The following is a 15,538-nucleotide window of genomic DNA, read 5'->3' as shown; positions in this document are numbered from 1 at the left end:
AGGCTAACACTGATTACACCCTGTCACAAAATGCCTTTCCATACCCCCCAAAAAAATGAGGTTTCTCTACAAGAGGAATGAAATACTAATATACACTAGAACATAGATGAACTTTGTTAAGTAGAAGAGGTCAGTCTCAAAAGAGTTCGTACTATATGATCCTACTTATAGGAAATATCTGGAATAGGCAAGCCTAAAGGCAGAAGATTAGGTTGCCTGGGCTTGGGGAGGGGAGAGAAGATGACTGCTAAGGTATGTAGAGTTTTTTAGAGGGATGATAAAAATGTCTTAAAATAGATTGTGGTAGTGATTGCACAACTCTAAATATACTAAAAGCCACTTGAATCATGCACTTTAAGTAGATGAATGGTATGATAGGAAATTTATATCTCAGTCTTCTTTTTGTGTGTGTGTGTGGGTTATGGGGCTTGAACTCTGGGCCTGGGTGCTGTCCCTGAGCTCTTCAGCTCAAGGCTACCACCTTGCCCCTGGAGCCACAGCCCCACTTCCCATTTTCTAGTGATTAATTGGAGATAAGAGTCTCGCTGGTCTTTAGTACCCCAGCTGGCTTTGAACTGAGATCCTCAGATCTCAGCCTCTTGAGTAGCTAGGATTACAGGTGGATTTTGTTGTTATCATTGTTTTTTAATTTAGAATCCTAACCCAGGCACTGGTGGCTCACATCTCTAATCCTAGCTACTCAACATGCTGAGACCTGAGAATTGCAGTTCAAAGCCATCCTGGACACGAAGGTCTGTGAAACTCTTCCCCCAATAAACTACCAAAAAGACAGACATAGAACCGTCACTCAAGAGGTAGAGCACTAGCAAAAAAAAAAAAAAACAAACCACCTCAGTGACCGTGCCTAAGCCTGAGTTCAAGCACCAAGACCAGCATAAAAACCAAATATAAATTTAGATTAGTACCTACCTCATGAATAAGAAAATAAAAGTAATATATAAAAGACCTGGCACAAATTCTGGTAGTCATCATTGCTACTAAGTTTTTGTATTTATTTTTTTTTGCCAGTTCTGGGGCTTAAACTCAGGTCTGAATACTGTCCCTGAACTGCTTTTTGCTCAAGGTGAGTACTCTACTACTTGAGCCACAGTGCCACTTCCAGCTTTTTCTGTTTATATGGTACTGAGGAATCAAACCCAGGGCTTCATGTATGCTAGACAAGAACTCAACCAACTACGCCACATTCCCAGTCAGTTTTTTTTTTTTAATAAAGTACTTGTACAAAGGTTTCAATTCCATAAGTCAATATTGTTGCTATTATTAAGACACTTAGAGCCAGTCATGTTGGTACATACCTGTTACTCATGAGACTGAAGCAAGGGGATTTCAAATTCCAGGCCAACCTGTGCCACACAGTGAGACCCTGCCTCAAAAGCCCAAGGGAGCCTTTGCTCAAGGTTCCAGGTTCAGTCTACAGGTTACCAAGGTGAGCTGCTCTTTTTTGCAGCTCAAAAGAGTGGTATTAAACAGCCTTAAATCAAGGGAGCAGAGTTAGATCTGGATCCTTGCTGACTGCCCCCCAGCTCCCTGCCTCCAGCGTCCTGCCCCTTACCAGCCTGCCTCTTGTCAAATGCTCAGACTGTCAACTAGCTTCTCAGGATTAGGTTACAGGTCAGCTGGTATATAAGCCTGGTGCCAAGCCAGAGGCATTAGAGACAACAGTGAATGGCAAGGAAGGGCAGTCAGATTCTCTGCTATCTCCTGGGATGGAACCCTAGGGAGCCTGTGTGCTGCACTGCCCTGGTTACTCTCAGGTAAGACCCTCATCTCCTCCTCTGGCCTCCATTTCCCTCAGCTTGCTCTCCCTTTTATAGAGGGTCACAGTGGCAGCCAGCTATTTCCAGGGATCACTAACCACAGCTTGGGAGAGCCCAGAGATCGGTCAGTCCAGTCCCCATCCTGTCATGATGAGGAAACAGCAGCCCTGAGGATAGCCTTGAACCCCACACCTGCATCACTCCCCAGGATATGCTCTTGCCCTGCCAGTTCTTCTGATGAAATTTTGCAAAGCTCCACAGATAGTGGCTTTTCCTTTAGTCCAAAATCTACAAGATTCCTTCAAGGTCCAAAGCCCTGAGGATCCAGTGGCTTCTTTCTCAGTGGGGAAGATGAGCACATTCTGATCTGAAGCCTGGCCTAAGTTGTGTGTTGGACGTTTGTGGCACTCTCTATCCAATTGGCTTCATCAGTGGGGCTGCAGTGCAGGCTTTTGCCAGGGAGGATGAGTTTGGGACAGGAGAAGCGTTATGGGCACATGTCTCAGTATAGGCTCTCCATCCCCTGCTTCTGAACTATGGCAATTTCTTCCCATTGCAGACTTCTGGATCTCCCTCCAGGCTTCTGAATTTCTGGGGCTTCCAGATTTCTGGGGCTGAGGGACAAAAAGCTATCTGTAAACAAACAGCTCGAGTGATCCTGAAGCCTGGGATCTGGGCGGTGAAATACACACTAGTTCACGTGTCAACTAGACCTGGACCCCAGTTTCAGCTCTCGCACTTCACTGTCTCACTAGCTAATGTACTGCGGGCCTCTTACGAAGTATGAATATCAACAGCTCCCGTCTTGTGAAGGGATTGAATTTCATGGTGTCTTTAAAGGCCTACTAAGGTGCCTACTTCAGGAAGCATTCGGCCAGCCCTTCATGAGCCCTTCAGAAGCCTCTGAAAGGGCCTGGGGGAAAAGGATTGCTCTCAACTTCCTCTTGTAGCCAGTGACCCTAGTCTTCTGACTGCCCAGCTCTTTCATCTAACACTTCAGGAGGCTTGAGTAGAGGAAGAAAGAGGCACAGGAGTCCAGACCTCAGGGTACCCAGGTGTGTGTGTGTGTGTCTGTGTGTGTGTGTGTCTGTGTGTCTGTGTGTGTCTGTGTGTGTGTGTGTCTGGGGGGGCGGGGCTTTGAACCAGAATGTTGAGCTCTCATTTGACTTTTTTACTCACAATGTGTGCTGCTTGAGCCACACCTCCACTTCCGGCTTTTTGCTGATTAACTGGAGATAAGTGTGTCCTTGACTTTTCTGCTCAGGCTAGCTTCAAACCACAATCTCCAGCTCTCAGCCTCTTAAGTAACTAGAACTTTAGGGGTGAGTCACCAATGCCTAGCCCAGGTGTGACTTTTAAGCTAACTCTGTTTCCAGTGGGGCGCTCAGAGCCACCCCTATTCCAGGCTGCAACTTTATTCCTGTTGCCACTCTTGACCAAGTACAAGTTTTAACACTTCTTGCCAGTGCTATTCCAATAACCCCCTCACTGGTTTCTGAGCCCTCATCTCTCCCTTCCAACTCCATCCTTGATGCCTGTTCAGCATGCTCGGAACACAGGCATGACTCTCACACCCCCCTTCTCCACTAGATTAACCTTGGCATTCAGTGCCCTCTCACAAAGGTCTATGGGGTCATCTCTGACTCCGTTCCATATCATTTTAGCAAATGGGGTCCTCTAGTCCCTGGCCTCTCTATGCCCTCCTATATTAAGCTTCTGAGAAAAGCAGGGCAAGTAGGTTGCTCTCCAACATAGGGGGCTCTCATGTAGCCAGGAAACCAGTACAGATAATAAGTCACTCTGTTAACTCTGGTTAAGTAGAGATAAGAGTCTCATAGACTTTCCTGCCCAGACTGGCTTCGAACACAGTCCTTAGATTTCAGCCTTCTGAATAGCTCAGGCTATAGATACAGACCAACAGCACGGAGCTCAGATAAAGATTTTGAAGAAGGCACATGCTTAAGGAGCAAACAATACCAAAACAACAACAACAACAAAAACCCTCACACACTTTCCACCTCTGAGACTCAGTCTCAGATTTATGATGCCAAGGCCCATAGCCACCAAGCTCTCCTCAGAGCTCCAAAACAAGACAAAGGGGAATGCCAGGGCTTGGGCGAGAGAGGCTACCGGGATGCCATGGAGTGTCAGCTGCTCCATTCCAGGCCCCGGCATAGGAGCCAGAGCCACTGTGGTGGGAAGAAGCCCAGGTCCTGTTGTCTCTCGTGGGACAAAGGGGAGTGGGTGGGAGGGGAGCAGAGGAAGTGCTTTTCTCCTAACCGGCTCTCCACCAGGCCAGCACCCAAGGCCCCTGGGCCTCCATTCTACCTTCCAAAGAGCCTAGCCTTTCCCTTTCTTGGCCTTGACTCAGGGAACAACTCAGAAATTCAGAAAGATGAGCTGAGGGAAAGCCCAAAACAGCTGATCCCTGACTAACCATTTGCATAACACTCACTAAGCCTCTCTGAGTCTGAACTTTTTTATTTTTTTGGTCTGTTGTAGGACTTGAACTCTGGGTCTGGGCGTTGTTCCTGAGCTCTTCAGCTCAAGGATACCGCCCTCCCCTTGCACCACAGCACCACTTCCAGTTTTCTGGTGATTAATTGGAGATAAGAGTCTCACAGACCTTTCAGTACCCAGGCTGGTTTTGAACGGTGATCCTCAGATCTCAGCCTCCTGAGTAGCTAGTATTACTGGCATGAGCCACCATGCCTGGCTTGAGTCCATGAACTTTACCTGTCCAGCAGAACACTGATGGTAAGCCTTTCTCACTAGGCTTCAAATACTTGACACAGGAGCTTGCATATCACTTAGTAACTTCAGAGAGCTTTGAGCACATCAATAAAAGTAGCCACACTGCCACACTGGCTGAGGCCATGGACTGCCATAGTAAGGATTGCCTTTGGAACAGCCAGATTGGATTTCTGTCACCTTGAGCCAATGTCTTTCCATCCTAAGCCTCTATTTTCTCATTTGAACATCAGAGTTCATCACTGCTCTGCTTTGTCTAAGGTTGTTTTAAGTATACCCTGACAGGGAGCACCAGCTTTGGTGTGGGATGACCACAGCAGCAAGCTTGTGTCTTAGAACCTCAGCAACCCCTCAGGACACTTGCAAGAATAAGATGGGGCAATCCTCTGTCAAGAGCTTTTCATGCTTCCTCCTGCCCCAAGCACAAAGCTTGGGCCTCTTGAGCAAGTGCAGGTCTTTGCCTCTACTGGAACACCCTGCCCACCTCTCTAGCTGCTGACATCTCTTCCAGACTTAGCTCCTGTGAGCCCTTCCCCCTCACAAACAAAAGGATCGACTCTTCCTTCTGAGTCCTTTTACCCTCTACATTGACCACAGTCCATTTTGCACTGCTAATGCCTCTGAGAACGCACCTGGAAACTCACCTTGGACAGATAAACATACTGGCTTTCACTCATCTCTGGATTTCCCAGCATGCCAAGCATAGAGCCTGGCACAGGGAAGGTCTCCTCAGAGTGTGCTGGTTCTTAGCACCTCAAGGGTATAATGTGAAGATGGAATTGGATGGGAAGGGAAGGGGTCTTCCCCTAATGCCTCCGTCTATTCTCTCTACAATATAGTCCCAGCAGACAGAGCAATTTTCTGCCACCAAGGACAGTGCACCTGAGAGCAGTAGGAGAGTCCGAAGTAGGTGGAGGGTGGGACTGGTGCCATGATAACAGAATGTCAGGGAAGCTTGAGGAAAACACTCAAAAGAGGTGCCATTTTCAAAATGATAACCCCTTTGGACATTACCTTGATAAAACAAGAATGTAATCATAATAAAGAAGTGGCAAGGTGCCTCATTAGCACAGTAGGTACGTCTGTCTCATAAAGAGGAGATAAGAGACGCTGTATGAGAATCTGGAGCAACTGGGGTCCAGGCACCAGGCACAACCTGGGCAAAGGCCACAGCAACCTGTGGCCAAGGCTTAGTGAGTGAGGGGGCAGCAGGGAGAGATGAGCTGAGAGCACTATAGGGGTTATGTGGAACCCTGGTGACCATGGCAAAGACTTCAGACTGTTCTGAATAAGATGAGGAACTGCTGGTCGATTTTAAACCAGAGGAGTAACGTGATCTGACTGCCATATGCTTGGATGTTAGGTCAGGTCTCCTGTGGGAAAATCATTCTCTGCTGTCCAAGCCTGGCATTCTAGAGGCAGTGCATAATTCTAAGGCAAGCTCAGTGCCCCTTAAAATGACTGTAACTTTTCCTCAATTTAAAAAACGTAATCAAGAGGTTGAGATCTGAGGATTGCTGTTTGAAGCCAGTTTGGCAGACAAATTCATGACACTAATCTCTGAATATCTAGCAAAAAGGGTGAAAATAGAGGTGTGATTCAAGTGACAGAACACCAGCCTTCAGAGAAAAAGCTAAGGGACAGTGCCCATGTCCTGGGGTCAAGCCTCAGTTCTTCTTAGGACTTGCCCTAAGGTGAATCGAAGTCTTATTGAATCACAAGTTATCTTAATTATTCGGGAGAAGGATCAGGAAGCAAGAGTTCAGAGAAGCAACAGGACACGGAGGAGAACTGATCTGATTTTATAGGCCAAATTCAGGCAACTTAAGGAAGTTGAGGCCTCCAAGCTTCTCAGCATCTAAGGCCTTCCTCGAGTTTGTGGGGTGCCTGGAGAAGCAATGGGGCCAGATGACACCGTTTCCATTGCCTATCTCCTCTTTGCCCTGAAGTTCAAGACTGCCAAGCAGCCTCTCCTTGGACTTCACTGGGTGGTGGAGGGACCAGGCCCATCCTACTGGGACCATGGTTGGACTGAATCCCTCAGAAGTGCCTCCCACTACCATCGTGAAGTGCCTGGGCGCGGGCATTGCAGCCTGCATCGCTGACCTCCTCACCTTTCCCCTGGACACTGCCAAGGTCCGCCTGCAGGTAGGTGCTCTTCATTTCGCCCAGGGTCAAAAGAAGAAGGGCTGATTCCTTGACCCTAGGCCCAGCCCACCTGCAACACTCCCTTCCTCAGCAGAGCCCTGGGGAGGTCAGTTTGATGCTTAGGGCCCATTCTTCCTTCTCTCCGCAACCATATCCCTGCAAGAACAGGCCTCACTGCCTTGACAGCATGCAGAGGGCCCTGTGCTGCCAAGTCCTGCTCTGTGGACTGGTTGGAAGGCAGCCAGGGCAGGAAAGTCCATGAGGCGCTGACCTCCAGTTAAACAGCCAGAAAACAAAGTGCAGCTGGGGCTCAAATTGCTCAGGGCCAGTGCCCAGACCCTGAGTTCAAGCCCCACAACCTTTTTGTTTTGCTTTGTTAAGTCTCAGAGAATTTCTTGCCCTGGCTGGCTTCCAGCTGTGATCCTCAGATCTCAGCTTCCTGGGTAGCTTGGATTACCGGTGTGAGCCACTGGTGCCCTGCCCCTCACCATTCTGGAAGAAGAAGGGCACCGGGATTCTCCCATTTGCCCTGAGGATCCAAGGCCACACTGTAGTGTTTTTTGAACTTTGAAGCCAGCTCAGGCCTCAGCTCTTCTCACGGGGACGGGACGTGAGGCCCGGGGGCTCCGGAGGCCCAGGCCTCCCAGCTCCTCAGGAGGCCGCGGTTGTACCCCCAGATCCAGGGGGAGAGCCCGGCGGCCCAGAGCGTGCAGTACCGCGGGGTGCTGGGCACCGTGCTGACCCTGGTGCGCACCGAGGGCCCGCGCAGCCTCTACAGCGGGCTGGTGGCCGGCCTGCAGCGCCAGATGAGCTTCGCCTCCATCCGCATCGGCCTCTACGACTCCGTCAAGCAGTTCTACACCCCCGACGGGGCGGACCGTGAGTGCCGTGCCTGGGGAGGAGGGTGACGCCGGGCCCTCAGGGCATCCCCGAGCCGGGGTGGCTCCCCCCTCCCCGGGGTCAGGCGGCGGCTCTCTCTGCTCTCCCCAGACTCCAGCATCACAATTCGGCTCCTGGCGGGCTGCACCACGGGCGCCATGGCGGTCTCGTGCGCCCAGCCCACCGACGTGGTGAAGGTGCGATTCCAGGCCAGCGTTCGATGCGGCCCCGGGAGCGACAGGAAATACAGCGGGACTATGGACGCCTACAGAACCATCGCCAGGGAAGAGGGGATCCGGGGCCTGTGGAAAGGTAGGCCCAGCAAGCAGGGCACTGACCCAGCATGGGACGCCCAGTCCCCCCGTAAAATCATTCCAAACAGAGCCAGCTTCCTTCCTCATCCAAGAATAAATACCCTCCCATCTGTAATCCTGGCTACTCAGGAGGCTGAGGGCTGAGGATCACAGTTCAGAGCCAGCCTGGGCAGGAGAAGCCATGAGACTCTTCTCTCCAATTAACCACCAAAAAAACTGGAAGTGACACTGTGGCTTGAAGGAGTTAAGAGTGCTCCCTTTAAGCAGAAAAAAAGGTTCGGAGACAATGCCCAAGCCTGTAGTTCAAGCCCCATGACCAACAACAAGAAAAGAAAGAAAAAGCAAAGAAACACAAGGGGACCACTGTTCCCTGTGTCTGAGAGAACAGTGGGAATCTGAGACTTGTTCTCTCCAGGAGGAAATCAGGAGCGGGGTTGAGGCCCACCCAGACCCTTGCACTGGGGTCTAGGTCTTGTAGCCAGGGCTTTTACTTCTCCTCCTCCCAATTCATTACTCCCTGCCCCCTTCTTAACAGGGATTTTTCCCAACATCACAAGGAATGCCATCGTCAACTGTGCTGAGATGGTGACCTATGACATTATCAAAGAGAAGCTGTTGGAGTCTCACCTGCTCAACGGTGAGGCCCTGGGCTCCCAGGAAGTGGGTGCCACTCAGAGGTATCTGGGCTTTAGTAGGAGCAGAAACAGGAGCAGTGACCTAAGTGAAGCAATAATTAAACCCTGGGTGGGAATCAGAACCCTTCGGGGTTCCACTTTCCATACTATATTGAGTGTTTTGGTTTTTTTTTCTTTATTTTGGGCAGTACTAGAGTTTTGAACTCAGAGCTTGTCACTTAATTTATGCCTCATCTCTTTATTCTTTAGTTTGTTTCTCAGAAAAGGTCTTTTGCTTTTGCCCGGGCCAGGCTCAGACCATAGTCCTCCTATCTTATCTCCTGAGTAACTGGGATTACAGAGTACTAGGATTAGTTCCGTGTGTTCAGTGTGTTTCTCTGAGAGTCAGCTGTGATTTCAGTTTCTTCAAATGAAGTCATTGAGCTGGATGACCTAACTTTGGAGTATCAAGAGCTCATCCCTGGAACAGAGGGAGATTCTGACAATACTAATATATGCTCCAGGACAAGAAGGACTAGGCATGGTGGCTCATACCTGTAATCCTAGCTACTTAGAAGCCTGAGATCTGAGGGTCAGAGTTCAAAGCCACCACGGGCAGAAGAGTCTATGAGAAGCTTATTTCTTTTTTCCTTTTTCTTTTTTTTTTTGCCAGTCTTGGGCTCAGGGCCTGAGCACTGTCCTTGGACTGTCTCAAGGTTAGAGCTCTACCGGTTGAGCCTCAGCACCCTTCTGGCTTTTTTCTATGTATGTGGTACTGAGGAATTGAACCCGGGTCTTTGTGCATGCTAGGCAAGCACTCTACCACTAGGCCAAACTCCCAACTGAGAAACTTATTTCTAATTAATTACCAAAAATTGGGAAGTGGAGGCGTAGTTCAAATGATACATGTACCAGCATTGACAAAAAACAAAAAAGGACAGTGCCCAGGCCCTGAGTTCAAGACCCAGTATCATACAAACACCATATAGAGAAGAACCAGGTGGAGAAGTAGGAAGATGAGGAGGAGGAAGAAATTGAGAAGGAGGACGTCCAGACTGTGCTGGAAACAGGCAATGAGCACACATAGAATGGGGCAGAATTGTACTCTCCCCTGATATTTGCTTTCCTGTTTTTTTCTACAGACAACTTCCCCTGCCACTTTGTCTCTGCCTTTGGAGCCGGCTTCTGCGCCACAGTGGTGGCCTCCCCAGTGGATGTGGTGAAGACCCGGTACATGAACGCGCCCCCCGGCCGATACCGCAGTCCTCTGCACTGTATGCTCAAAATGGTGGCCCAGGAAGGTCTCACCGCCTTCTACAAAGGGTAAGCCACCTACTCCTGCTTCCCTCACTGCTCCCACCGCCTGTCCCCAAGAACTCAGCTTCCTTCTTACCTCTTCTTCCCAAGCCATTGCATTTACTGTTTCCTTGCATGGAGTACCTTTCCCTCAGCATATGTGTTCACTGATTCTCAGCGTCCCTTTCAGACTAGTTCCCTAACACACTCACCTAAAAATTCTCTCCTTCCTGTGAGCTTTGGACAAACCATTTAATTCCTTTTTTTTTTTTTTTTTGCCAGTCCTGGGCTTAAGCTCAGGGCCTGAGCACTGTCCTTGGATTTTTCCCAAGGCTAGAACTCTACCACTTGAGCCTCAGCACCACTTCTGGCTTTTTCTAAGTATGTGGTACCAAGGAATCGAACCCGGGTCTTCGTGCATGCTAGGCAAGCACTCTACCACTAGGCCAAACTCCCGGCCCTTGATTCCTTTTTTATAGTATTGAATACTTTCTACCTTTTATTGGTAAGCTTCAGTGACTTTTTCTGTTTTGGGTTCCCATCCTAGGACTTGAACTCAGGGCCGAGGCATTGTTCTGTGCTCATGGCTAGTACACTCCCACCTTGAGCCCCAGTGCCACTTCCGGTTTCATTGGAGATCAGAATCTCTTGGACTTTCCTGCCCCAGGCTGCCTTAGAACTGAAATCTGCAGTTCTCAGCCACCTGACTAGCTAGGCATTGCAGTTATGAGCCATCAGCAGATGGCTAGCTTCAGTTAGTTTATTTTATTTTTTGTCAGTAGTGGGTGTTAAACTCAGGGCCTAGATACTGTCCCTGAGCTTTTTGGTTCAAGACTAGTGCCCTACTACTTTGAGCAACAGCACCACTTCCAGTCTTCTGGTGGTTAACTGAAGATAAGAGCCTCACAGACTTTCCAGCTCGGGCTGGTATTGAACCATGATGCTCAGATCTCAGCTTCCTCAGTAGCTAAGATTACAAGTGTGAGCTACTGGTGCCCAGTGCCTCAGGTAGTTTTTTTCTATGTATATGGTACTGAGGAATTGAGCCCGGGTCTTTGTGTATGCTAGGCAAGCACTCTACCACTAAGCCAAATTGCAGCCCCAGTTACTCTTTTTTTTTTTTTCCTGGTTGTGGGGCTTGAACTCTGGGCCTGGGTGCTGTCCCTGAGCTCTTCAGCTCAACCCTACTTCCCTACCCCTTGAGCCACAGCCGCACTTCCAGTTTTGTAGTGGTTAATTGGAGATAAGAGTCTCAAGAGGGCTTTAGTGCCTGAGCTGGCTTTGAACTACAGTCCTCAGATATCAGCCTCCTGAGTAGCTAGGATTACAGGTGTGAGCCACCGCGACCGGCTTCCAGTTATTCTTAACACTGAAGTTCAAGCTCTCCAATGCCTAAGGATGGTGGTTTATCCATCTTTCATCTCCAGGAGTCCCCAGCACAAAGCAAGCACTTTACAACGTGCGTTATTTATCATCACCTTGATAGCGAAGTCCCTTTGTATTAGGACTGTGCTGAGCACATCATGCAGAAACTCTCTGAATGAGGTAGTTGTCCCCTCATTGACTAAAAAGTAACTTGTCCAGTATCACAAAGAAAATGGCAGAGCCATGGCTCAAACCCAGGCCATCCAAGTCACCACACTCAACGAGGTATTGTTTATACTACTGGCTCTCGCTCCTATCATTGAGGTCTTCAGCAGATTGTTTTCTAGTGCCCACCGTGAGATTCAACACAGCAAGCACAGAGGAGCCACTATAGGTTCTGGAAAATCGTCTGTCAGGTGTTCTCCTAAGTGCCTCTGTGGTTACTTGTCTCAAGTCCTTGGGCTTTCTCAAGGCTAGAGCTCTACCACTTGAGCCACAGCACTACTTCCAGCTTTTTTCTATGTATGTGGTACCAAGGAATTGAACCCAGGTCATCATGCATGCTAAGCAAGCACTCCACCACTAGGCCACACTCGCGGCCCACGTATGTGACTTATATTGAGCAGTGCCTGGGCCTGTGCTTGTGCTGACCACCACTGGCCCAGGTCGTCCACATGGCCCCCATAGGGAAGGCTGCGACTTCTCCCATGTAGACATGAGGAACCTGAGGCTTCTAAAGATTAACTCACTGGTTCAAGGGAAAGCTAGAAAGCATACCCAGGCCAGGTGCTGGTAGCTCACGCCTGTAATCCTACATACTCAGGAGGCTGAGATCTGAGGATTGCAATTTGAAGCCAGCCTGGGCAGGAAAGTCCACAAGTCTTTTATCCTCAGTTAACCGTCAAATAGCCAAGAGTAGAGCAGTGACTCAAGTGCTGTTAGCCTTGAGCAAAAAAAGCTAAGGGGCAGTGTCCAGGCCCTAAATTCAAGCCCCAGGACTGCCATATTTAAAATAAAAAGAAGAAAGTAACTAAGGAAGGAAGGAAGGAAGGAAGGAAGGAAGGAAGGAAGGAAGGAAGGAAGGAAGGAAGGAAGGAAGGGTGCAAGAAAGCAGGCAGGGAAGAAGGGAGGGAGGGAAAGGAAAGAGAACTAAAGAAAGACAGAAAATAAAAGATAGTGAATGCAGGTCTGACTCTAGAATTCACATACTTTGTCACAGTGTTGTAGCCCCTGTGGAAGTTCAGAAAAGGCCATGGTTGTGGCTGTGGTCCTCAAGCTAGGGCCTAGGAAGTGCAGAGCAACCAGCCAGGCAGGGAAGACAAGGGATGTCCAAGCCAGGGGAGCAAATGGCACAGGCACAAAAGGAAGAGGACCTGACTTCACCAGGAGCCAGAACTGCATGAATCTGACTAGAGTTATGGGGCCAGCCCAGGAGGGGACTATTGGAAGGGCTGGGAGTCTGGCAAGGGCCAAGTGACAGACTCCTCTCTGAATCTTAGAAGCACAGCTTGGGTGCACACTGTCACACAGACATGCCATCACAGCTGAGGCAGGCTTTCTAGAGATGAGCCACATCTGCCCCTTATTCCTTCACTCTGCAGTGCCCCCTCCATTCTGCCCTCTTATTCCTTCACACCTGCCTCTTAGTGTGGTGTGCCCACAGGGCCTCGCCAGGGGGATGAATTGGGGTGTAAATGAGCAGAAACCCCTAACAGTAGGATGAATTAGTGAGACACATTTGAGCCCTCCCCCTGAATTTACCAGCTGCTACTTAGTCTCCTTGGACCCCAGCTTCTAAAACAGAAGGCTGGCAACAGCAGAGTTACTATATGCAGTTAAACACATGATGTGAGAACCTGGCTCCTCCACATGTTAGCTCCCTTCCCTTTCCTGGTTCCAACTCAAGTGGAAAGGCCCCTCTGCAGAGGAGATGGAACAGGAATGGATCTCAGAAGACTTGTGAAGAGCAAGCCGGATCTTAAGCACTGACATGGTCTTGGGAGACTATAGTAGATCTAGTAGATCATAATAGAGCTTGTTTTCCTCATCAGGTTCACACCCTCCTTTTTGCGTTTGGGATCCTGGAATGTGATGATGTTTGTGACCTATGAACAACTGAAACGAGCCTTGATGAAGGTCCAGATGTTGCGGGAGTCTCCATTTTGATTAAGACAAAAAGACCACTGGGTATTTACCTTGTACAAGGCTGGTTAAGAATGGAATAAAGTGGTGGACCCACGCCCTATAGACACAGGCCCATATGTTTACAGAACTCTGAACCTGTTGCTAACTCAAGGGATAGAACTAGAAGAGGAAGAAGGTTTTCTGGTCGTCAGTGCTTTGTCCTAAGAAAACATCTTTGTTTTGCACTGACATAATAGGAAGTAAATTATATTAATTTTTGAAACCTATCAGGTTGATGCCTAACATTTAGGCAACATTTGGATAAAAGAGAAGTTCGCAAACTTCTATCCCCTGAACAATGGGATTAGACAATGAATTATAAACAGGAAAGGCTGCACCATAGGAAGGAGTTGTACCCAGTGCAGCCAAAGTCAGCGAAGGAGCCTCACAGAACATCACAGACGCAACACATTGCTGGGACTACAGCCTTCAAAGTCTTGCTAGAATCATCTGCTGTTTGTAAGGACTCTGCAAAGTAGAAACAACTGGAATTCAAGGAAATGTGAGAAATGAAACTTCTAAAAACCCCTGCTGAGCCAAGGGGGGACTCAGGCTTGTACACATGTCCTGAGCTGCTGGAGAATTCTTTAAGGGCTGTTATCTATTTCCTGCCCATGGGAAGCTGGACAGGACAGCACTTTATAAAAGTGATTGCTTTGTACAAATGTAAACATGAAGCCAGTACCTTGGGAGAGAGTTTTGTCTGGACAGAGAAGAATTGCCTGGGTGGACATTTTTGAAATATGCAGTTGTCCACACAGATAAACCTGGGCCATACGATGGCAGCTGGGGATGACGAAGCCCCAAGAACCTTGCCGCCTTGCAGTTCCTCCTCCCTGGCTCCATTGTTTTGTTTTTCATCCAGTCGTGGGGCTTGAACTCAGGGCCTGGGCACTGTCCTTGGACACTTTTTGCTCAAGGCTAGCTCTCTGCCACTTGTGCCATAGAGCCACTTCTAGCTTTCTCTGTGTATGTGGTACTGAGGAATTGAACCCAGGGATTCATGCATGCCAGGCGAGCACTCTATCACTAAGCCACACTGCCAGCCCTCCCTGGCTCCATTGTTGCTGCCATGAAGCACTGTGGGACTTTGAGAGTTGAAGTGTTGAGGTACTGATTGGCTTGAGCTCCCAACAGCAAGCTTAAAAAAGGAATTCTCACCTAAAGTGAGGGAAAGAACGGTTGTTGCTTCTTCTGCTTCTCTTTCTTAGACAGAATTTTTTTTCTTTCTTTTTTTTTTTTTTTTTGGATGATACTGGGGTTTGAACTCAGCTCTTTGAACTTGCTAGGCAGATGCTTTTCTACTTAAGCTACTCTCCCAGTCCTTTTTGCACTACTTATTTTTTAACTAGGGTCTTGCTTTTTGCTTGGGCCAGACTGGACTATGATTCTTTTATGTATGTTTCTCTGATAGCTGTGATGATGGGCATATGCTAATGCCCAGCCTTAGTAGCTGTCCTTGAACCATGATCCTCTCACTCTCTGCCTCCTGTGTACGAGGATTACAGGCATCAACCACCTCCCCTAGCTAGGATTTTCTTTCCTTACTTCAGGTTTCCTATTTGCCAGTATTGGTCCTGCTCTGGCCCCATCAGGCCACACTTTGTTCTGCTCTCTGTTCTCTCTGCTCTCTGTTAGGCTTTTGGTTCCTTCATCTACAAAAGACAGAATCAAACTAGTAAGAAGGCACCCACGATGCCAGAGTATTTTCCAGCTTCTCAGGAGCCTGGTGCTGTCCTGATAAGAGGCAGAATGAGCTCCAAACCTCACCCTCACCCACCTTTCTAGCAGCCTCACCACAGGGACTCCTTGCCCCTGTTCTCCCAGAAAAATGGCAGTGGCATTCCTCACCTCACTACCATGCGATAAGGGTAGCTCAGAAACACCTACTACAGAGGCTGAGGTCTGAGGATCATGGCTCAAAAGCCAGATTGAACAGGAAAGTCATTGAGAATATTATTTCCAATTAACTACCGAAAATCTGAAAGTGGAGCTGTGGTTGAAGTGGTAGAGAATCAGCCTTAAGCAATAAAGCTCAAGCACTGAGCTCAAGACCTACTATGCGCATGTGTACACACACACACACACACACACACACACACACACACACCATGGAATATAAGAGGGGCTCAGTAAGGTCATTTCCTTTTTTCCTTTTTTTTCTCCCCCAAAAAAACATTATGCAAAGCTGGGTGCAGTGGCTCACACC

The 15,538-nt window shown here is 48.7% G+C and overlaps 1 protein-coding gene across 3 annotated transcripts; it reads left to right on the top strand.

The window, feature by feature from the left end:
* The first annotated feature begins 6,486 nt into the window (after positions 1 to 6,486).
* On the top strand, positions 6,487 to 14,565 carry Ucp3 (uncoupling protein 3). 3 transcript variants are annotated; one of them, XM_090349106.1, is made up of 6 exons: positions 6,487 to 6,677; positions 7,355 to 7,556; positions 7,668 to 7,868; positions 8,406 to 8,507; positions 9,627 to 9,807; positions 13,197 to 14,565. In XM_090349106.1, the coding sequence occupies exons 1-6, from the start codon at positions 6,552 to 6,554 to the stop codon at positions 13,309 to 13,311; spliced, it is 927 nt and encodes a 308-aa protein (XP_090205232.1). In that variant the 5' UTR covers positions 6,487 to 6,551; the 3' UTR covers positions 13,312 to 14,565. The 3 variants fall into 3 exon arrangements, with proteins under 3 accessions (XP_090205232.1, XP_090205234.1, XP_090205233.1); XM_090349108.1 differs by lacking the exon at positions 7,668 to 7,868; XM_090349107.1 differs by lacking the exon at positions 8,406 to 8,507.
* The last annotated feature ends 973 nt before the right edge of the window (positions 14,566 to 15,538 follow it).

This window comes from Megascapheus bottae, chromosome 16, assembly GCF_031878675.1.
Source record: "Megascapheus bottae isolate mThoBot1 chromosome 16, mThoBot2.hap1, whole genome shotgun sequence".
NCBI lineage: Eukaryota > Metazoa > Chordata > Mammalia > Rodentia > Geomyidae > Megascapheus > Megascapheus bottae.
Note: the sequence above shows the minus strand (reverse complement) of the source record. Positions and strands in the feature narration are given on the sequence as shown.